Below are 24,805 nucleotides of genomic sequence, written 5' to 3' on the forward strand. Positions count from 1 at the left end.
CAGAACCAAGAATTGAAGTCTGAAATATTTAAAAGTGTGTAACAGCATTTCAATATATAAATGTTTCATATAACATCATTTCAGTAAGATATTCCTTTAAAAGGGGGAAGATTCCATTATTTTGGTAAAGCCATTTATAGTACAATACCTTTTTAATATTTACAATGGCATCTGCATTTTAGACTCGACTACATGAAATAAGATATATACCTATTAAATTTTGCTGAACATCCATTAACTTTCTATAAACACATTTTGAGAAATGCTAGTACATGGGAATATAATAATGCTAAAGATTTTTGATTAAGAGAGTTTTCCTTCACGATTTAAAAACCTTCTACATCATCATTCTGTTGAGAAAGAGCTTTAAGTTTACAGATGGGAGGAAAATGAGGCAGAGGCCATTGGCACACAGAAGTTACTCAGGAAATTCCTGACTAGAAAGACTAAAAGATACGACGTCTTTAGGGTTTTATAGATGTGAAAAAAATTAAGACACCAAATTAAGGATAGTAGTTATTTGTGGGGAGAAATGTAGACTGAAGTGGGTACACAGAGAATTAACTGTACTGATATTTTATTTTATAAGCTGGGTGATATGTATATGGTTAGATTTTAGCTGATAATTTAAAAAAAAAGTCCACTAATTATTATAGTCAAATGATTCTGTCCTCCCTCTTCCCATGATCTTCCACTTATAGTGACTTTCACCAATGAAAAAGGATTCAGTTCAAATTTCAAATACCAAGGAATTACCAATTACAATACCTCATGACTATTATATATACACACCAAGGAGGAAATATAAGTTTCAACATGAGGAGAACTTTTCAAAGCACCTCAAAGAAGTCATCCCATTGTGATATATGCTCCTCCTTTTCTCTAGCATAGTGTCTTTCACTTCTGTTCCCCTCCTCGTCATCACCTAGGGTTCAGCTTCTCTGATCTTCATACTAAGTTCTCCTTGTTATAAGTTTCCATGACACCTCTGTACTTCCTCTAGTTGGATGCACACACTTTACTATATTTAAATGTCTCCCTTCCTGACTAGAGCATATGCTAAAAAGATACAAGTTTATAGTAGGTATTCAACATATGTAGTTTAAATGAATCAACTAACTCCTGTCTCCTGGTATGTTTTTTTTATAATTACTTTGCAAAGACTCAAATTACACCAAAACCTTTTATAGATGGGCATATCACTGATTTTTTTTCCTTGTTTCAAGAAAATCAAATTTTATGCCTTGAACTAGATTTCTTTTTAGCTATCTACAAAATAACTGTTCTCTAGATATTCATATACTAACTATGTCTATATCACCAATGGAGACACAGAACAAATCCTTACTTGGGATCAACAGTACTCATAAGCTTCAGCAACTGATCTGCAGCAAGAGACTGCAAAACAAAAAATATAACAGTGAGAATACATAAAACAATGATTGCTATTTTAATTTTCAGGACACTGAAATATCCTAGGACAATCTGGCAAATCTACAAAAAGGAACATATTCTAGGCACGATGATGACCAAAAGCAATATAATGTCAGCCAAAGATATATTAGGTTTTCTAGCAGCTACATTAAAGAAAATTAAGAAAGAAACAAGTGATATTAGTGGCTATCATTCTGTATATCCAGGAGTTTTAGCAAACTAAGTATGAAAATAATAAAGCTGAGCAGTCTAGATTTTACAGAACAATTATATCCTACTTATTTTAAGACTTTAAAGGAACAGTAATGCTTTAAAGAAACATGTAAAATGGAACTTAAAATGCTTAGCCAGTAAACTAAATCAAAAGATTTCAACAAAGGACTTCGGGAAAAAGTTTAGCCAAATTACAATGAAACAAAACAAATTTCCAAGTGAGTAAATGACAGGAAAACAAATCATGAACTCACACTGCGCCATCCTTTCATGACTGTTTACTCTGATTCCATACCATACTTATGTGTTAACTTCCTGTGCAACTATGCTCTACATTCAACAATGTGAGAAATTTTTTAATGAGCAAGCAAGAGGCTAATAATAAAATGACCTCTGAAATGTCTTTAACAAATTTATATAAGAAAAAAATACTACACTGTAGAAATGAGTTATCTCCTGCTCTTGAAATGCAAAGTTAGTTAATGAATAAAATAAATTCTTTAACTATAAAAATGAGCTCAAAGTTGAAGGGTATTAAGTTATACCTGAGAGTTCAAGTTTGCTCCAGGAAGCCCAAGTGCAGCAAGGGCAGGATCGAGAGTAGGAGCTCCCAAAGCAGCCAACGGAACAGCGCCAATCTGTGAATTCCAAAATTTATTTATTTAAAATATCATTGCTTTTCCATCTAAAGCAGCAGTCTCCAACCTTTCTGGCACCAGAGACTGGTGCTCTTATGAGAATCTTTAATGCCTAATGATCTGAACTGGAGTTGAGGTGGTGATGCTAGCAATGGGGAGCGGCTGCAAATACAGATACAGCTTCACTGGCTTGCCTGCCCCTCACCTCCTGCTGTGCGGCCCAGTTCTTAACAGGCCACGGACTGGTACTGGTCCGTGGTCTAGGGGTTAGGGACTCCTGCTTTAAAGGGCCAAACAATGCGTTTAAAGTCTGTAGGCTATGTGGACTCTGTTCCAACTACTCAACTATGCCACTGTAGCTTGAAAACAAGCATAAACAAATGGGCACAGCTGTGTTCCAATAAAAATAAAATAGGTGGTTTGGCCCGAGGGCTTTAGTTTGCTCACCCCTGCTATATACAATAGCCTCATTTTTCACTTGTCATTACAGCACATTTACCCTTAAAATGAGAATTTATAAAAAGATACAAAAATTTTCAACATATTCTTGTGCCAATTATAAATTATTGCTTCCCAGATCCAAATCCAGTTCTTTGTCTTGCTCTGCAATACGGAAGAGCTCTCTCATAAGCATTTCTTCGACATCTGGCGTGATGTTAAGCTTTACTTGTAGGGGGAGCTGAAATGACACTGACTACGAAAAGGGTTTCTCTTCTTGGTTCCTAGGTCCCCTTTCTGATTGTTACTATAGTGCCAATGTGGGATACCCAGTGGCCTTTACCTCTTATTAAGTTCTAGAGACATCTTCTTGGGCGGGCTTCCTAGCAAGTTCTGTGGCACCTCCGAAAACTTCTCTACTATCCACCTTTTTTGAGCAAGGTCTGGAACTTAATCTCATTTACATGGGTTTCTTTCTTGTGTTCTTCCTCAGCTCTGGAAGTGATGGTTGCTTTCTATGTCTGCAATTCCTGTATTTCCTGGAATTCCCCCTAGTAATCTGCTGTTACTAGTTAGTAATGCCTTATATTAAACTTTCCCTGTTCAAATTACTGTGTGGTTTTGCTTCCGCCTAAAATAATTCTAATTAATCAAGACACAAATCATGCAAAATCCTGTAACTTTGGAGGCAGTTTGATCTTCTCTATAAGCACTATACTAAAATTTTATTTTTAATAAATATAAGGTACCAAACTTTCTTTAGTTGTTTACTGAGTAGCTATATAAAAATGGCATCTTAGTTTTTATACAAGTTGACATATCAAAGTTATCTACAAAATAACCACATCCTTGGTTTATAAGTAAAAATGGGGGTTAAGTGACAGTCATACTTAAAAATCTTGGAATTCCCGATCTCAGTCTCTCTCTAAGATACCACAATTCACTTAACATTAATTGAAGTATTTAGACAAAATAATTTAATAGAATGTTGTTACGTAGTTCTAGTTCAGGCTCATAATTCACTTTATCTGCGAAGCCACTAAGCAGTTACAATCTTTTTGAGTGGTTACAATACATGTGATATGACAAATCTTTTAATTCTAAAATGGTATGCTTTTCAGTGTTGTTGGGGTTATAAACATTACCCAGTAACATTTTCTCCAACTTGAGTATTTCATCTTCCCCATATCAAACATCTCCATGAAGACTTCATCTTTATTTCAAGCCACCTACTTAATTCAAACCCCAAGAAAGAGCAAAACATCAAAAGGCATTGGCAAAAAAGAAAGAAATCTGAAATTCAACTTCATTTTCTTTCCTGGTCCAAATGAACATACCATTTTTAACAGCATATTCAACAGAAGTCTTATGCTCCATGAGCTTTCCTCCCACCAGTTATACTGGGTTATTTCGAGTCAGTGGCAAAACCAATATACCAGATATTTATGGTCTTCAGAATGTTCTTAAAATGTAAACTTCCAAGAGATTCTCTTTAGTATTTACGATTGTGATATAGCCTTTTACAATAATGTATGCATATGCTATCTATAATTCAGTAAATTAGAATCACAACAGCACTTAAAAAGTTCAAATACATTTAGCTTTATCCACATTTCTGAGTTCCTTTCCATGCTTTAAGAATTCAAAAGAACTAGTACCTGGGTAAGTGGGTTAGGAGTAGGCAGGAGTCCACCACCAGGCAGAAGACCTGCCACTGCATTAGCTGGTGCCAACAGAGACAAAGCCTTAGTCTCATCAGGAATAACTCCTGCAGAGAAACATCCTTGCGTTAGTTAGAACACACCCTTTTGCAAGACAGAAAACACACAAAAACACCCAGAAAATGTCTCCCTGATACACCACCTGAGTTTGTTGAAAGTACTTATGTTCGCTAAAATATAAAGCTTGATTTCTATGATTATTTATCATTAACTTTATGTGAGAATGAAACTTCAATGTGTGAAAATTTGTTTCCTTTTTCTCTACAAATGGTTAAGTTTCTAGAGTAAAAAAAAATAGCACAATACACACTACTTTTTTGTTAACACTGCCAAGATTTCATCACCTGTACTCGATTTTTAAGTCATGAACCAAACGTAAGCAAGCACAGTCGGTTCTCCAGGGGTGTGCTCTCAACTTTCAAAAGCTGTTTTATGAACAACGACTCGTGTCGGCTGCTTCACTATAAAGCACACAGAAAAATCAAGATACACAAGACAAAAAAAGTTTGATTTAGGGGTTAATAATATGGTACAGTTACTATGATTTTCTTTTACACCTACCATACAAATTTTGTAAAAATTAAGAGAAGAAAAGTATGTAAAGGAAATATTCTGTTGGAATCAAGCGTAGGGCTTTTGCTGACTCTTGAAAACGAATATGTTTCTGAAGGTTTCTGAATACACACAGGATGTGTGTGTGGGAGTGAGAGGGAGAGAATAGGTAAAACAACATGGCACATTCCTTACCTGTACAGTAAAATGTTTTCTGTTCCAACATGTGCCATGCTAACCATACCGAAAAATGCTGCTATATAGTGTCAGTTCAAAAGCTAACTTAGCCAAACTCCTAAAGCCAAAAACGACATATATGTTTTTAAAGCCTAATCTGTGTATTCAGATAAAATCTAAGGGTCCTAAGACAAATATTTATGCAGACAATTTAAATTCTATCCAACAGCAAAAGCCCTATACAGGTAGATTAATCTGTTAATGTGCCCAAGCCCCCAAAATGAGAGTTCAATAATACAATTAAACTACATATTTGCAAATACCAGTAGTATTTCTGTAATACATATTAAGAAACTGCATCTCATCATAAAACATACAATATGTACAGGGCACTTAAGAGAAACTGGATAAGCTGCAGAAGAAAACTGTTGGGTGGTATTTTCAGCAGGGCCTGGTATATAGTTCAGGCTGAACCAGGGAAAAGAACTGTAAAACACAACAACAAAAAAGAAAAACCACTGTTAAATAAAGGTAATGGTTCCTTCCACCTATACTGAGAAGTGCCGATAATATAAACAAATGTATACTACACAGCACTGTTATCTTGCTTGTGTCAGAGCTGTCATCAATTTAGATACCAAGAGTTATGGAGGGAGGGGGAGGGAGAAGATCATTTAGATATAGGGCATTAATGCATCAATATTAACAAACCTACAAAGATTATGGGATAATCTTGCATGCAAAATTATGTCTCAAGAGGATAATATTAAATACCAACATCTTACTCAAATTAGTGCATTTGCAACATTCTGGCACACTAAATCCTCTTGAATTAATTGTGAGACACCTGATAGAAGATCTGCATCCATTAAAAAAAAGTCATGCATCTGATCCTCTGATTTAAAAAAGACTATTTAAAAATAAAACTACAATTTAAAAATAGCAATGAGGCCCCTCACCAGTTAATTTTCATGCGTCAAGAGAATTTTTTTTACTGCTGCTTTGATAGAACCATGAAATACTGCATGAATGTGTAGAAATGAAAGAAAAAGAAACAGACAAAAGAAACAAACATTAACCAAGGAACCTAAATAACCCCCAAATCCATTAAGAGTTTCTTCTAAATCTGGCTATCTCAATTTTACCAATAAAGACTATTCCTTACCGTAGACTTTGTGTCTATATTGTTCTAAAACACTGACCAAGAGCCAACACCAACATGTAAGAGCTAAACTACAGTGAATGGTGACAAAGGGATTGAGTACATCAGTTATTTAGTGAAAATAACATTAATACAGCATACCATACCAGTAGTTAAATATACCACAAAACAGATTCTGGAGCTAAGTTTTTCTGTAATTCTATATACACTCCTAAATATTTCACTTTCAAAACAAATCCAGAAAAATTATCATGGTCTAAAAATATTTATAAAAGCCAGTTATATGATATACTGTATCATGTTCTGGACTTAATACTTAGCCAATAAGAATTCTTTAAAGACTAACTAATGTTTTGCACATTACTCACAGTATTTGACCCTTGTTCCAAAAACTATTATCTATATTTTACTTATCCTAAATTTGAATTCTGTAACTCTTCTCTTGGTGATAAGTTTCATCCTACAATAGGTACACTGATATAAAAGAAACTGCTTAATCAAAACACACTAAATCAATGGTTTATCAGCATATATATTTTAAAATCTTAAAATTGGGCTCACACACTTTAATATCACCGAGATAGATGTACTATAATACAGCATGCCTTTAACCCATCTATGAATGCAATTTAATTTCTTTAGAAAACCACAGAGGCAATTTTTCTAAGTTTTAAGGACTAGACATTTCACAACTTTTACAAGGTATGGTGTAAATGTTCACATTGATATTCAAAGATCTGAAATAGCATCTAAAGTTAACAATATCAAGATTCTGCTTCCACTGACCAGTTCATTAAGGAAAAAGGGAAAGCATTTGAATTCTGGTCAGCATATATGTTGAATTATTAACTTAAAATCCAGTAATTTTATATTTCAGCAATTTCTTTGATCAAAATTTATAGTTACCAAAAAGCAAATAAACTAACAGTACATTGGGAACAAACTAATTATAAAATACGCCTTAGAAAATTTTACAAATTGGAAATAAAATAGTGCCGTCTTGTCACAGTGGCTTTTTTAGATCCAAAAACCCTGCTCATTATTTTTCTGTCAAATTACTTAAAACAGCCTAAAATGTAAAAAGAGAGAAAATGTAGTTAACAAATGGTTACACCAGGAAAACACTTGGGGGACTTGAGTGCTTGCTGGCCTTTAGTTAATGTCTAGAATCCCCTGTAGCTGCAGAGGACCCACTGTTTTTCAGTCATCTGGAAGAGTTTTGCATTTGCCTTCTCCACTACAAAAATCACACACACAAATAACAGAGAGAAGAATTTATTATTTAGAGATATTCTAGAAAATATAGCAAGAATGAACAAGAAAATCTGGCATAAAAACAAAATACCCAGTGCCCATCTGGCACCTAAGCTATAGGAAATCTTGAACTTTCATATAAATCAAAATCATTGCAACCCTTGGTATACTGGAATTCACTGTGGGATATATTTTAAAAGTTATCAGTGAGAGGAAGCACTAAGGAAATAAAAATAACCTAATCATTTATTCAAAATAGAAATGATATCATGCATTTATTTGAAGGTTTCTGTGTAAATGTGCATGGAGTGAACCATTCACCTTTTGGGCTTTTTCAGAAAACTGAACATTAAATTACCTAAGTAGATGTATCTTAAGGAATTATAAATTAGGAGCATGGTTTTAATGAACTTAAAAATGTTTATTTTATAAAAACAGATCTGATTTCTAATTTTTAGAATTAAAAAAATCAACAAGTAAAAATATGGGCTGCAGTATAACAAGGGTTTCAAAATGTTAATAGCTTAGATTTTTAACATGCTACTAACACTCACTCTAAAACTATACTGAGGTAGATGGTCATCATAGGATGCCCACACAGATAAACAAAGCACAAACCTTCTGCATATGGTACGACTATCAAAGCTCTGTCAACGAATACAGTGTTTGTCAGATGCTGTGCCACAACTGCTGAGTCCGGATCATGGAACTTAACAAAGCAGACACGGGATGAGACTGGCAAAGGTGAATCACTAAAAAATAAAATAATAGTAATAATAAAACAACAGAAAAAGAATACCAGCTAAAACATAAATGATTTATAAATCATACATTTGCATTCCAAAAGCAAAACAGGCAGGTAAAAATATATTTCTGTATATATATTAACCAGTTCAAAAAACAGACATTTCAAATAAAGTACTACTCATTGAACTCATGTAGCAAATTGCACGTAAACAATCAATCATTGTTTAATTTTATAATTTATCAAGTTAAAAACAGCTTGAAACTAGTCTCAGAGTTTCAGTAGACCACTAAAGTGTCGACATTTTTTTTCATAATACCAATACCAGCTATTTTTAAATGCAGGTAATAAGTAATTAGTTTTGGCTTAGAAAACTTTCCATTAGGGCTAATTTTTCAGAGTAGAAAACATGAAGAATTTTCAATTCAGAAACAAAAGAATACTGTGGGAAAGTACATCTATTTGACAAAGAGTTTTCTTGACCTGCCTACTAAATGCCTTGTCCTTTTTAACCTACAGCATAACTCTTAGGCATTATAAATAATCAGGGCTCTCTCCCTTAGAGCACTTTCAGGGGGGAAAAAAAAAATAAGTACACAGGGAACTGTACTCCATCCCCTAGTATTACTATTCTGCAAAATTTCAATTAGCAAAAGAGCTACTTCCTTCAACAAATTGCTTTCTTAGGTAAAATAAAAACAAGTACTAAAGTGCAAGCTATGGCAACAGTAAGATACTTTAGTGAGTAGGGTTTCTTTTCTTTCTTTTTTAATACAGGATGGTTTAAATTTCTGCCATAAAACTTTCAGTGAAAGGGATGAGTTAAATAAAGGCAGGGGTTGCTCTCTAACCCCAACCCAAATGTTAAATGTTATTTAAAAACCAACGCCCTAAGGCAGTAGTAATCCTATCCTCCATAGTACATTAGAATCACCTGCAAAAAAAAAAAAAAAAAAAAAAATTCATTCTATCTATTGATCCACTAAGATCTCTGATGAATGAAGTACTAAGTGATTCCTCTTTTATTTCAATTCTGACAATTTTTTATGCACCCAGGGTAAAGAACCATTGTTTCATTATAACAAGTGAATTATATCTTGAAACTCAATAATGAAAAGAAAATCTTGTAATATATAGAATGAGGCTTATTAACTTTTCTAATAAAGTAGATCTTTATGTATACATAAAAATGTACTTACATCAGATTTGGTTACATTAGGTATTTCAGTGAAGTATTTGCTGAAAAAAAGTTCTACTAATTTGTGCACTAACATGAAAAGAAATTATTTATGAAGACTAATATGAAGCTAAATAACCTGAGAATTCAAACCCTTCAGAACTTACAGCTTTACCTAAAGGCACTGCCCATACTAAGCACAGAGCTTATCTAGCTTCAAAGCAAAGTTGACAAGATATCCAAATGGAATTTCAGTCATCTTGTTATAGAGGCTTACTGCTAAATGTTTTTGACAGGATACAGTATTTTTTAATGTAGACGCTGTTTTTTAATGTTAAGTATTACTGGTCTCAAATTTAACCATGTTGCACCAAGAGTAGAGGAATGAATGCCACTTCAGCAGTTTTAGTACCAAAGCTATATAGCACTTTGTATTTCTGACATCCATACTTTCACTACTAAATGAAAAAGCTCTCTAAATGCTGTAATTTTATAGTCTTAACACCTAACATATGCACTTTAGTAGGCACTCAAATTTCTTAAAAAGTGACCCTTACCATTTCTTTGTCACTGTCTATTGTCATCTGACCAAAAGAAAAAAGTGACTATCAAATATTAGTTCTTAAGAGAATAAAAACATAATGAACAATTCTTTTTAAAAAATTATAAAGTACTGCCTACATGCTCATAACGTATTTTCATTTACTTGGTAATCTAAGATGATTACTATTTTTTCTACCAACTCATGTCATAAGAATGCTACAATTATTACTTGGGCTATAATCAAAGCTGCAAGAAGTGATGAGGTAAAGATAAAGGATAAATAATTTAAAAACCATGGAGAAAAGAGTCACAGTAAGTCAACTCAGAAAGGCAGATAATCCATCTCTCGCCACTTCAAAAGGTCTATAAATCCACAATTATACTCTTATGTTTTCTCAAACTTATCAATAAGACATGTTAATGTAAAATAGAGAATTGATGTCTGAATATAATTTCCATACCTCAGAATTTTGTGCAAGTAGCACTTCTAAAAATGTTAAGTCTTTACTCCTTATCTTTGACAATATAAATGAGGCTGGGAGTTGAAATGAGCTAAGGAGCAAGATAGGAAAAGTGGGCTCTGTATGCTTTGCCTTAACCTAAGAGTGGTGGTTGTTTCTAATGTTTCTTTAAATGTCCTCTAAGGGTTGTTTCAGAATCTTCTGAGATGTACATAGAAAATTCAGATTTGTTTTCCATCTGATGCCCACTGAATCTGAGAATCCTCTATATAGGAGGGCTCTGATTCTTAACAAGATCCCCAATTGAAATCTGTGCCCATTAAAATATGAGAGCTTCTGGTTTAGGCCATGGATACCATGCTTTCAACTTTCTACCTTAATAGTGTGCTAACCGCTACTGATAATTTTGAGCTTATAAACAAAGGCATCTCTTAAGCCTTCCCCAAAAATAGCAGGTATGTAACAAAGGTACCATTCACTTAAAAAGTCGACCCTGTTGACCTCAGATGCCCTCTCCCTCACTGTGCTTTTATTCAGTTTAGTTACTGCATAACTTTGACATATGCTTCACTGAGATCATTACCCTATAAACACTCCAGTTGTATTTTTCATTATGAAATTACACTAAAATTAAGTATCTGAAAAATACCTAAGTGTAAAAGAGATTCCACTCGCAAGTTGCTAAATCAAAATCATGATCGAGTAGTAAAAGGGTTCACAAATTGGGGTTCAAATCCTAGGTCTGACAATGGCAGAGTGGCTTTGGTCTACAAAACCACCTATATGAATTTCGGTTCACCCATCTGTGAAACAAGGTAAAATACATTTTTCCTCTGGATTTGTAAGGACTAAAATAAAATAAAGCATGTAGTATATAATAGACACAATGTTGAATTTCCAATATGCACTTTAGGAACAACTAGAATCAAAGTAACTGTTTTTCTTTTTAAAAGACAATAAATAAGAGGAACACTGACAAACTTTCAAATAGCTATAGGGTTGTCATACTGAAGAGGTCAGAATAATATCTGTTGTGCAGAAAGACAGTATTATCAATGGCTGAAATTATAGGCCAGCAATTTTTGGCTTAAAAGAACTAAGAAATAGATGAATTCAATAATAAAACAAGGAGAGAAACCTTCTTGAGAAAGGTCTTCAGTTGTCACTGAAATGTTTGGCACAATCTCAAATCCCAGTATTCCTCCCCATCCCCCAAATAGGCAGGGGTTCAGCCATGTATGTACTTTTAAAATGCCCCTCCCCCACCCCCGGTTACAATGACAACCCCAAGGGTCTTCATATTCTAGAAGAGGAAGAGAGATGAACTTACTCTTCAGTTACTGATTGGTGCTGTAGAGAAAAACAATGTAATTAAGTTGAATACAGAAAAGCAGGGGTGTTGTGTGTTTTTTGTTGTTGTTTTTTAATACAGGGTGATAATGTGAAGGCTTCTCTAACATTTGAGCGACAAAAGGAAGCAAGCATGGCCTTATCTAGGAGAATAATTCCAGGTGGACATAATGCTTTTTGGGGTTCAAAACACACACACACACACACACACACACCCATTAAAAATATCAAGTGGCAAATGTGTTTATAATATTCAGAATTTTATGTAATCTGAGCCACTCAATCTTATTCTATGAGTAAAATGAACCCTTTTGGACTACTAAGACTGGGTAGTACATCATCTCCAGAGAGCCAGTGTTGAAAATTGTAGCAAGCTTAAAGAAATTGCCAACAAAGTATTTCCAAATTGTGTAGGTCAGGTTAGTTATTGTGACTTAAAATTAGCAACAAAATCAACATTAAATAAACAAAAGTAGACGTTACATAAGTATTCAATTCAGGAAGACCACTATGGTAATATAACATTCACTATAGTGTAACTTCTGTACATTTTCAGAAGAGAAAATGGTGTGCATGTGGGAACATATATGAAGGAGTCAAAGAGCAAAAAGGTGTTAATTTTTATCTCCTTCTTCCAATACAGGGAAAGCAGTCCTCTTAATGCACAGTATAACAGATCATGTTATCTGGTGCACATCAATTACCCTGGTTGTTATGAAACTACTCAGATTACAAAGCAAAAAGCCATACTCTGGTCCATAGTGACTCCCTCTAAGATCCTGACCATGCATAAGGTAAAAGAGGAACCAGTAAACTGCCTGCACCTCTGTCATCCTTTTTTATAAATGAATCATAAAAAGAGCATCTTCGAAATAAAAAAAGTACTGTGAAGTCAGCAACTCTAACAGAATTCTTAACTTGTGGGACTGGAAATGATTATTTTATAAATAAATCTAGTATCTCAAATACTTTGAATAACGTGATCACAATAATCAAATGTGTCACTCTCATTTTCCACCATTTTACTGTTTATTAATTTTCTAATAATGAAGAGTATGTTGCGAAAAGACTGAGTAACAGCAAAACGTCTATTTCTACACATTCATATCATGAAAGCTGTATGTCCTTCATTATCAAAGTAAGTCAAATGTCCATTCAAAATAACTACAAAGAAAACACGATCCAAGAATTCCACACTTCATGCAAATTTAGGGGCATGTATATTCCCCTAAAAATTGAAAACACAACAATCTGAAAACAGTAAGAATCATCTGAAAAAATTTTATGTAAGAAATGTTGAAATACGGGAATACTTAACAAATACCACAGTATAATCAAATTCTATTAATTACTTTGGTGTACAAATGTACATAGATTAATGATTTATCACATCCACCAAAAACAGTGGATTCCTTGAGGATTCCAATTTCCTGTTTAGTTCTTATGTGACATCAAAAAACTCAGTGGGTACTGAATTTATTGGCCGTTAACATTTACCACATTTTATCTTAACTTCATACTTAAATTTTTTTCTTCACAGTAATCCACTCATTTAATACTTTTGCGATAAAAATAAAAGTGAAAAAGGGTAAAAAAAGCCATACATTCTAAATTAAAAATTTCACAATCTATACAATTCCTTCTAAGAACAACTGTAAAACATAAATGTATACATTTTTTTTTAACAAAAGAAAATCCTTGATTTCGGCTATAGCTCACTTTTGTCATAAAAATTCAGTATTCAGGTTCACCAAACACACTTTCTGTCAAAAATATTAACTGACTTGTATTAACTGGGCCAGAATCACTGAACAGCGATACTCAGCAATAAGTGCATCACGGCCTACAAAATTCAATACCAAACTAACATGGGAATGAATAATTTTTAATTTCCCAAGAACTCAAAGAAACACTGGATTCTTTAAAAAACGAGATTAACCTATACACAAAATACATAAACTGCAGTTGTCTGGCTTTAAGTGCCCAAAGAACGACCACGGCGGCACAATATAAGGGAAATAAAAGTCCAGAGATTAAGAACCAGTGTCTCCTAATCCTCCAAACCCTGGCCCTGCCTCTCTGCACTATTAGCAGGACTAATATGCAGATACTTTCAAAAATATAAGCAACAGCCAGCCAAAGCACCCTGGTCCAAGGAAGCATCGACAAGGGCCTAGGAAATGGTGTAGTTAGGCCCAGGCTGGGGAGGAGTTAGCAAAAACGGCGATGGTGGACGATACTCACTCCGGCGGGAAGAGGCGCAGTTCGTCGATCTTGCCTAGGAAACCGAAGAGGGTCCGCATCTGCTCAGAGCTAGCGCTCGGGGAGACATTAGTCACCTGGATTACCTCGGTGCCGCCGCCTCCGCCGCCGCCGCCTCCGCCACCCGGCCCGCCGCTGGGGCCCGGGCCCGCAGTGCTGGGGACAACGGTAGTGTTGCTCATGGCGCTGCTCGCGTTCTCGCTCCTGCTTTAACACATCAAACACACAACAAACAGTGAAAGGGAGGGGAAAGAGGAACCGGTTCGCCGGAGAGGAGACAGGAGAGTGTCCGATGTTACAACCGCCGCTGCTGCCGCCGCCGCCGTTTCTCCGCCCCGCCGCTTGCCGTGGGGGGGATGGAGGGGGGGAGAGGGAGGGGAAGAGAGCGCGCGAGTTCGAGACCACGAGAACACAAACGGTCGCCCCCACCTGGCCTCCAACCACCTCCTCAGTCGCAGGCCCGAGCTCCCACAATGCCTTGCGGTGCACGGGCACGTCACCGTCGGCTCCGCCCCGCGCAGGCCCAACAAGCCTTGCCCGCAGCCAGAGAACCGCGAGGCACCGTGGTACAGTGAGAGGCGTCATCTCTTTTTGCTCCTTTTTTCAGAAGTGGAAGGCATTAATTTTTTTAAAGCAATATTCATTCCCCTGCAAACATATGCACACTTTGGCAACTATTCTTATTAAAATGCCCACGATATTTACTTATAGAGTATTATCTATAGATCTGTACAGTTACTAATGAAATTTCCAACCTAGCTATCAAGATTTTCCTCCTCACCACTATAACATTTTTTGAATCTTTACATACATTTTGGTAACATTAAGTTATAACTAATATACCACTAAAGTCTTCAAAAAAGATCTATTTTAATGTTATACTTACTAGTGCTTCATAAGCTGATTTTATTTACAAGTTGCCTTTTTAAAAGCATATTTTGAAGTACCTAAATATATCTAAGTATAAGATCTGCAATTTCTACCAAAAAACTTGCTTTACATACACATTCTTGGTTAAAATAATTTTGAAGCTTCTGATTATGTAAAAAGACCTTTGCCTACTTTCAACCTCATCTGAACTATCTTATTTTCATCCAATGTTATGATTTGCAGTTCCCCAAACCTGACAAAATCTTTCATTTCACTGTGCCTTTATGCAATAAAGTTATTAATGACCTCCTTTTTATCTAACTGCCATCCTCTATAGGACCTTCCTTCCTTCCTTCACTTCCACAACTTCTGTAAGCAGTTAAGGGCTTCCTCTTCTCAACAACAAAGGATACATATAATTTGTTCTATTGAACAAAGCTGTGAGTTTTTTGGGTCAGTTTAGGACCTAGCATAAGGTCTGTCACATAGTGACCTATGTGTTAAACACATGCATAAATATGCCTTAATAACAGAGCAAAATTACAAATTACAACTAATTGTATGTAACTCATAAATGTGTATCTGTGAATATTAAAAAGTCAAGTAATTAATTTTCTTACTTGAATCAGACATATGTAACTGCCAATTACAGATTCTTTGCCATTTGATAGTTAATTTGTATATCAGGATCTAGAAAATGGAGGTCATGCTAGTGGCACAGTCCACATCACAAATCTAAACATGTCAGCCTACACTTACGGGAAATACCTGTCAAGGAAACCTAACATACACCCATCATAATTCTCCAACTCACCTTTAGCTAGCTTACCTTACCCTAGAAAATAGGACCTGCTAGCCTTATAAGGAAATCACCCACCTCTTGGCCAATCATGCTGTTTCCACATTGCCTCTTCTAATGCCCTATAAAACTCACTCTTGCCCAAAATTACTTGAGAAGTGTGCTCCACTGCTTATGGGGCAATGTACTCCCCAATCCATGGATTGCTTTCCCTTGAATAAAGGACATTAAATTTGTTACAAAATTGTTTTAGTTTTGTCATTTGACAAGTTCAATACCTATCAGGAGTGCCTACTATATGTCAAGCATGCCACAATTTTCTATAATAAAAGGACAATAACACAAAGGCAGGGTTCATGCATGACTGTTTTTTTTTAATGTTAGTATCTTTTTATTCTCTGTGGTAGACAGAAGTCTTTTACATTATTCTACACTTTTCCGCATGCTTGACATATTTCACAACTAAAATTACACATCCAAACCAAAGAAAAAGATAATTCTGTGATAAAATCTTCTAAATCATCAGAAGCCAGTTTATGTATAATAACTTTCAGAACATACATACAGATAGATGATGCTTCCATATGGAGAAACAACATGGAAAAAAATCTTATTCTAATAAGGAATATATATATATATTCCTTATCAGAAGCCAGTTTATGTATAATAACTTTCAGAACATACATACAGATAGATGATGCTTCCATATGGAGAAACAACATGGAAAAAAATCTTATTCTAATAAGGAATATATATATATATATTTTAGGTGAGGCAACCCTTGGTTGACCTCACAGACTGCAAGGACCTTGTTAGCTTACAATCCTTTATTTTTTATTTTTATTTTTTATGGCTATAGCACCTAGTCTTCCTAGGTGGCCTCTCATCCAAGTACTAACCAGGCCCGACCCTGCTTAGCTTCTGAGATCAGATGTGATCAGGCTTGCTTGGGGTGGCATGAATGTAGAAGGGAATATTTTTGAATATTTTATTTTCAAATTATCCAGCAGCTAGAAAAAATACTGGACTTAGAGCCAGAACACTGGCCTAAAATACTACCCTATCATTTATTAAGTGTGATCTAAGAAAATTTTACTTCACTTCTAAGAACCTATCTCAATCAGGAGCTGAATGAGGAGCTGAATCATAATTTTGAATATCCTCTTATGTCTAACAAATAGGTTAAATAATTTATTAATACCTTGCATTTTATTGTTTGTTTCCCATAGAAATGAAGTAGCTAAAGGCAAATAAACATTTCAAAGCAAAATAACAAATATATCCAATCTATCTTAGTTTTAAATCACTTCAGATTTGTTTAGGCTCCCAATAAACAAGACTATAAGAAGTACAAAATCTGGAGATAGGTATCATGGCTGACTATTTCCTTTAACCCCAGCATCACAAGAGGCTATTATAGAACTCTAAAATTCCTTCAAATATTACACACCTACTATTGTCTAGAATTTTCTTAGTCACTAGGAATACACCAGAGAAGATAAGCAATGTCCCTGATGTCATGAAACTTCAAGACTAGTATGGTGAACTTTCAATAAACAAAGATGTAAGGGAGTAATGTGCTGTGATGAAAACAAACCAGGATGGGAGATGGTGGAGAAGGTGTTATCTAAGGCTGAGACTTTAAGGAGGAAGCAAGCCATTTGAATTTCTGGGGTAGGAACAATCCTGGCAGATGAAATAGCTGATTAGAAAGGTCCTGAGGGTAAGAACAAGTTTGAAGAAAAGTAGGAAGACCATTCTTTTTGAATGAATGCTTTCTGGTTTATACTTCAGAGAGAAACTTATATGGAAATCCTTCCTGTCAATATCATATGGGAAGTGAAGTGAAAGATATATATATACAGGGAAGAGTCACAGCTCATCTTTGGGGATGTTAGGGAAGGCTTCCAGATATATTTGAACGATAAATACTATCAGTCTCACTAAGGGTTAATGCAATTCCTAGTCCAAAGCAAAAAGTAACCTGCCATTTTGGCCTATGTAGTCCTTTTGGCTTATATATGCACATTATAGTGCATGATTTCTGATAGGCTTTTGAAATACAGAAAAAAACTTACAGTCTCCCCATAATAAGGCCCTAATGCTCACAGGTAAGGAATACCACTACCCCACTACTAAAAAAATTTTAAATGGGTGGTTGATATTGGCAGGAAAGTCTGTCAAAGAATATTAGAAAATAATGCTTTAAGCAAATTCTCTAAAACAATACCAATCCTCACAGTCATAATAAACAAGCTGTAGTTCTTGCCAATCTCAAGCTTCTAAATATCTCCTGTGTTAAAAAATGAAACTAGATCTTTATTTTACATTACCCACAAAAATTAACTCAAAATGGATTAAAGACTTAAAGTTAAATGAAAGACCTGAAACCATAAAGCTCCTAGAAGAAAATACACAAAAAAATCTCCTTGACATGGGATTTGGCAATAATTTTTTTTTTTTGATATGACAAGAACACAAACGACAAAATCAAAAATAAACAAGAGGGACTATATCAAACTAAAAGCTTCTACACAGCAAAGGAAACCATCAACTAAATGAAAAGACAATCTATGAAATGGGAAAAGATATTTGCAAACCATATGTTTGATAAGGGGTTAATATCCAATACATACAAGGAACTCATACAACTCAATTAAAAATGGACCAAAGACCTGAATAGACATTTGTCTAAAGAAGATATATGAACAGCTAATGAGTACACAAAAAAATTGCTCAACATCACTAATCTTTAGGGAAATGAAAATCAAAACCACAATGAGATATCACCTCACCTGTTAGAATGGCCAGCATCAAAAAGGTGAGAGATAAAAAATGCTGTGGAAAAATGGGATCCCTTGTGCATGGCTGATGGGATTGTAAATCTGGTACAGCCACTATGGAAAACAGTATGGAGGCTCCTCAAAAAATTAAAACTAGAACTGTCATATGATCCAACAATCCCACTTCTGGGAATATATGTGAAGGAATGAAAACACTGTCGAAAAAGATATCTGGACCCCCATGTTCATAGCAGTATTTCAATAGCTAAAACATGGAAACAACCTTAAGTGTCTATCTATGGATAAATAGATAAAGAAGTTGTGATATATGATGGAATATTATTCAGCCATAAAAGTGAGGCAATCCTGTCATTTGCAACAACACAGATGGATCTTCAGGGCATTACATTAAGTGAAATAAGTCATACAGAAGAAAAACAAATACTGTATGGTTTCACTTATATGTGGAATCTAAAACAAATAAGCAAACTCATAGAAAAAGACATCAGATTTGCAGTTACCACAGGCGGGGGTTGGGGGAAGAGGGAATTGGAAGAAGGTGGTTAACAGGTACAAGTTATAAGATAAACAGTATGAACAAGGTAATATACAACATGATGACTATATTTAACTGCTGTATGATATATGTGAAAGTTGTCAAAATAGTAAATCCTGAGTTCTCATCACAAGGAAAATTTTTTTCTTTTTCTTTTTTTTTGTATCTATATGAGATGATGGATGTTAACTAAAGTTATTGTGGTAATCATTTCATGATATATATAAGTCAAACCACTATGCTGTACATCCTAAAATTATATGGTGCTATATGTCAATTATATCTCAATAAAACTGAAAAAAGAGGACACTTGTAGTAAAGACATTTCTAAGAAAAAAAACCTCATGTTATTTAGTTAGAAGGTCTCCAATTAAAAGACAGAATAGGCACAGTATGTACTATCACTCTACCCACTGGACACCATGTTCCCAGTTGGAGAGGTCACGTCACTTCTGTTACTGTTAGCCACCTTTTTACACATTAATGGAAAAGATGGTGGAGTCCTCTATATTGACACAATTTTGCAAATATAAAAAGCAACAAGCCTTTTATTAAATTAGTTGTTTAGCAGATAATTCCCTCTAGCAAATATACTTTCTGAGGACAAGAAAAGCAATGTTTCAATCTCTGTTTCTAAAGTCCAATAATGTTATATTAGAACAAAGTCAGAAAATGTGCTAGAAACTTTAAACGCCTCACATAATCTGTTCAACAAAGGCATGGTGAATGAACACAGGAATGTAGTTGTTAGATTTACAGGTAAACTTGATTGAGTTAACTCTCAAAGTATTTGGCTATATATTTTATTCCTTATAGCTACAGAAAGCAATAAGTAAAACCTAGGAACTAAACTGCTGCTTACAAATCTGTAACTTTTAAAAAACTTATCCGTAGATCTATTTTAATTTGTATTTCTGATTCTACAAATTAGATAATTGTATTTCTGTTCTAGTTCTATAACTTAAGACAATTCTACAAATATGAATATCTATTTTAAAATAAAAATTGTAAACCCCATTCTCCCATTTCCTCTTTTCCACCTAAATGAAGGGGAGAAACTAACGGATGAGTTAACATTAGGAGACTGATAAACAGGTGGATGGAAACACACCAAGACAGAAGAAAAGTCTACATACATTTATTTCCAAGTACTTATTTTGTATTGTTTAATCTATATTGTCTATCGATAGCAAGGGTTCTATATTTATATTTTAAGACTGACAGCATAGGGTCTGTTAACACCTTGAAACTGTAGGCAAATATCTACATGTACTCATTTTTCAAAGCTTTATTTTTATGATGAACATAGAGCAAAAAGGTAGAAGTTTGAGCATTTAGATACTATTGTCTATATCTATACCCACAGGATTCTCAGCTACAGCACATATGCTTGCAAAATCAGTCTATATACTTGTACAGCTTTGTTTAGCTTTCTTGGCTGAATGGGATCAATAAAAATATTTGGATGGGGAAACTCCAGCTATAGACTACCCAGTATTATCCTCCATGTCACATAAGATTCTTTTGGAGTCTCAATTGAGAAAAGGCCATTTAGGGACTGCTTCACAATCTTAAAAAAGAAAAATCCAGTGGAAAAAAATTCAGTAGAGTTATATAAATTTTGAAGTAAATAGCTTCAAGCATTTTAATATTAGTTTTTTTCCAAGAAAGGAATTATACATTTGCATCTGTTGAGTATTGCTCTAAAATGAATTTCATCTTAACAAAAGAAAATTATTTCTAAAGAGTCTTTTAAAACTGGTCAAAACAAAAGTGTACTCACTTAGTAACAAGAGGATCTACAGTAACTGAATGCTTTTTAAATGCCTTTTAAACCTCACAACACTTAAAAGGTGCTACAGTGATTAAGAATGCAGGCCCAGACTCAAACTGAGGGAATCTATCACCAATTAGGATAACTGTGAACCTTGACTCATTACTTTGTGTTTTAATTTCCTCCTCTGAAAAACGAATAATGCCTATCTCACTCTGTTGTTGTGAGGATCATGAGAGAATAATAATACAAATGCTTAAAAAATAAACATTACTCTACAAATGGCTACTTCCACTGGGTTCCATTTTATACCATAACTCTATTTTAGGCTGGCACCTTGGACTAATGCTATTTCATCATTCACATGAAAAATATAAATCAGAAAAGTTAATACACATAGAAGAGTTTCTTATTTAAAATTCCACATTTTAATATGGGATTTGTGATATATTAAAATTTTATTACGAATTGATAAATGCAAAATGTTAAATATTCAAACTATATGAGTGTAACAAGAAGTCTCCCATTCCATTCTCCTACTCGTGTTCTCAACTACTACAGTATGTGCCGCCTATATAATTAGCCATGTGAACCTCTATTCCCTTATGTAAAAAGTGAGGATAATGATATCATTTAAAGTTTTTAAGATTAGATATATTGTGGATATGAAGCACTTAACACAGTGCCCAGCACAGGGGCACTCAGCAAATGGTGTATACTGTTACAGGAAAGTCTGTATTCAACTTCCTCATCTTTTCAATGGATGAATAATAACAACAACATTTTTTTCTTACCTTAGAGCACTATTGTCAAATATAATACTTTGTAAACCATTAAATGATAGTAAACATGTGAACTATACTATTATTAGATACCTTTTTTCCTTTGAGAGGCTGCTACAATGGAAACATGATACCAACAGATATCAAATTTTCATATTCATTTTGATTCTAAAGCAGCACTTTGCCAATAACATGCATAGATCAATGGATGACTAAACAAAACATTCCTTTTCTAATAAAATACAAACGTTTCACGAAAAACTCTAGGAAGGCTTTAATTACTTCTCTACATTTTTAGAGCAAGAGTATTATTCTTATTTTCAAAAGATACAACTGCACATATGTTTGATTAATATTAAAAGTACTATGACATGGGTCAGAGCAACAGACTATGCAATGACCACAGATTTAAAAAAAAAAAAAAAGGAAAATATTACTAAGTACATGAAACAATCTAAATTCCTGATGGACACTCAAGGCCACAATGCTTCTTTCCTTTACTTGCCACCCTAGTCACTTGAAACTATGAACTGAAGTTAGTTTTAAGCCGCAATTAGCTCATACTGTTCTAAAGCATGTGGAGATATTGATCAAATAATTACTTTGAGGAAGAGGAAGAGATGGTAGAAAGGTAACTTTCTAGGAAATGAGGAGTTAAAAGAAAAGCGAAAAGGTCAATATCTCAAAGATGAAAAATAATCAAAGCTACATTAACTGTAGATAAATTGAGTGATGAGTGCAAAACATGTATCTCTAGAAATATGGGGAGCATAGCTGGGTTCACAGATTTGCATTGTAAGAACCAAGTAGTAAATGTTCACTAGTATTTCAACACACCAATGATGGTATTTTTCAAATAATTTAAGAGTGATATTTTAAAGAATAATAATAATAAAAAAAAATGATGTAGGAAAAAACTGAGGACGGATTCTGAAAGTTAAACTACCATTTATCTAAATTGTAATTTGAGTATAAATATTCCACTTTGAAACTGTATCAAATTGTTAAATAAAAATTTAATTGTGATTGTCAATAAACTACCAAATTATTCACATTCTCCACCACTCATCAATTTAAGTTGATACAAAAAATAAAAATAATGACCTAAGGGACCACGACCTGTCTTATTAAAACTGTTGAGGAGCTTTGCTCATATAGAACAATATTCCCCATGTATAATCATTTAATGTCCTTTTGAAGTATTGAGCAAACGAACTTGCAAGCTGAATCCAATGGAACAAAACTGTTAGCAGGAGTGATATAAAGTCAAAATTTAAAATAGGGTATTTCGATTAAAACTAAAACTAATTTTTAAACAGATTTATTAGGTGGTGATTTTGTATGTGTTTAAAATAAAGACAATGATACTATGAAGTACATTCTAGGGTTTGCTGTCCCAATTTTCTCTCTGTATTGCTTTACTATTTTAAAGCAAACGAATTCATAAAACCTATACAATTAACATTAAAATTAAGACTTTAAGTCACAGAACACATTTATCTTGAAAAACCAAGAAAATTGTCATTAAAGATTAGAGGAAAGCATCACTGAGAATGCTGCGTAATATTTTCAGCTGATTCTAGAAAAACCAATAAACAATACCATAGAGTTTTTATTTAATGATATAAGTAAGAATCCTTTACGATCACTGTTTCAGCTTTTTTTTAATAAAAAGAAAATAACCAAAAACTAAAAGAATTATGAATTTAAAAAAAAATTTTAAACTAGTTCCTCCACTTCACATGAAAAACACTAGCATGTGAAAGCCTTTTTATAAGAGGAAAATGAAAATGACACTTCCCTAAAGCTAGAAGACTAAAATTCTTTTGTATTGAAAATAGAGAGAATTATATGACTCGACACTTGAATCAAATATTAAAACTGCTAGAGTAAGCTCACTATTTCACGATTCAAAAGAAAAAGAAGGAGCACAGGGAACAAAGAATATAGAAATGAGTAATCTAAAATAAAATGCACTGCCTCCATCAGAAAAAAAATTACCACACAGAACTCCAACAACAAAATACAATTCAAAGCAACAATTTTAGTCATCTGAAACTATGACTAAAAATGCAAAATAGGCACTGCCTTCAAAGAAATAATATAGAATGTTTTCTACTGACCACTTTTAAAAGTTGGCAGTTATAGACCTAATCGAAAAACAAATATGAAACACTTAAATTTTTAAAGGAAACTAAAAGACATGAGTAACAAACACCTTTCAAGTTGAATATTTAAAACAGGATGAGCCAGTGTCTGATGTAACTTTACTCTCGATTTTGATAATTTAAAAGCAAACTGATGGAGTAAAGGACAAACATAGAAATTTTTATTTGAGTAATAAGTATAAGAGGATGTAAAAAATTCAACTAAAAAACATTTAACATTTAATAAGCAATATCTATTAGGACCAACTCCAATCAGTAATGACAATGTTAAAAAGTAAAATGTTCTACCAATAAATAACTTTATCATAAAACAGTTCTCACAGATAAGGCAATATTCTGATGAAAGATAAACAGAACACTGATCCAAAGTAGGCTAAATCTAAATCTATTACTGTACACAAAAAGAAACTTCCTAGAAATGTCTGCAAAGCAAATTCACTTTGCTCATTTGATAACTTTTTTTTAAACAAATGTCCTTAAAAATTTTGCACAAATTAATGGCATTTTCCTTTACAATAATTTCTAAATTTGCCTCAATAAATCCATTTTATCAATTGAACCTTTCGGCTTTGAAAAAAATCCAACATGAAACAATATTCTTAAATGTAACAGGCAAGTGTGAAAATGTCATATTAAAATTTTAATGGTGAAGAAAAGCTGCTCCATTTTACTTTGAAAATAGCCTTACTTTCCCTTATGAAACAAAACAGTATTTTTGGCAATGTAATTCCTAGGTTCAATATATTTTTAGTTTTTCCCCTTTTTTATTTAGCAAAGAAGGTGGAAGAAACCTTCCATTACTTTAATAAAATGAATATAATAAATTATATCTAGACAAATTATGTTTCAAAAGGTAGCTATGCAGTAGTCTCCAGTCCTTGCAAAGGAGACATCCATTTCATATTATTTTAATAATCCAAGTAAAAAAATACTTTAGCTTAAATGC

The 24,805-nt window shown here is 33.8% G+C and overlaps 1 protein-coding gene across 20 annotated transcripts in view; it reads right to left on the bottom strand.

The window, feature by feature from the left end:
- Positions 1–24,805, bottom strand: part of SRSF11 (serine and arginine rich splicing factor 11) — a 42,531-nt gene that overhangs the window by 14,107 nt on the left and 3,619 nt on the right. For 4 of the 20 annotated variants that reach the window (XM_023533917.1, XM_023533913.1, XM_023533911.1 and 1 more), the window contains exons 1-6: positions 14,110–14,604; positions 8,208–8,341; positions 4,789–4,905; positions 4,382–4,491; positions 2,193–2,285; positions 1,349–1,398 (exon numbers count right to left, since the gene is read on the bottom strand). In XM_023533917.1, coding sequence (XP_023389685.1) covers positions 1,349–1,368 — 20 coding nt within the window. In that variant the 5' untranslated portion in view covers positions 1,369–1,398; positions 2,193–2,285; positions 4,382–4,491; ... (1 more) ...; positions 8,208–8,341; positions 14,110–14,604. Of the gene's footprint in view, positions 1–1,348; positions 1,399–2,192; positions 2,286–4,381; positions 5,660–6,132; positions 6,195–8,207; positions 8,342–14,109; positions 14,605–24,805 lie in introns of those variants that run through there. The other 16 variants (XM_011365715.2, XM_023533908.1, XM_023533907.1 and 13 more) reach the window with 9 other exon arrangements.

The sequence above is a fragment of the Pteropus vampyrus genome, unplaced genomic scaffold, assembly GCF_000151845.1.
Source record: "Pteropus vampyrus isolate Shadow unplaced genomic scaffold, Pvam_2.0 Scaffold115, whole genome shotgun sequence".
NCBI lineage: Eukaryota > Metazoa > Chordata > Mammalia > Chiroptera > Pteropodidae > Pteropus > Pteropus vampyrus.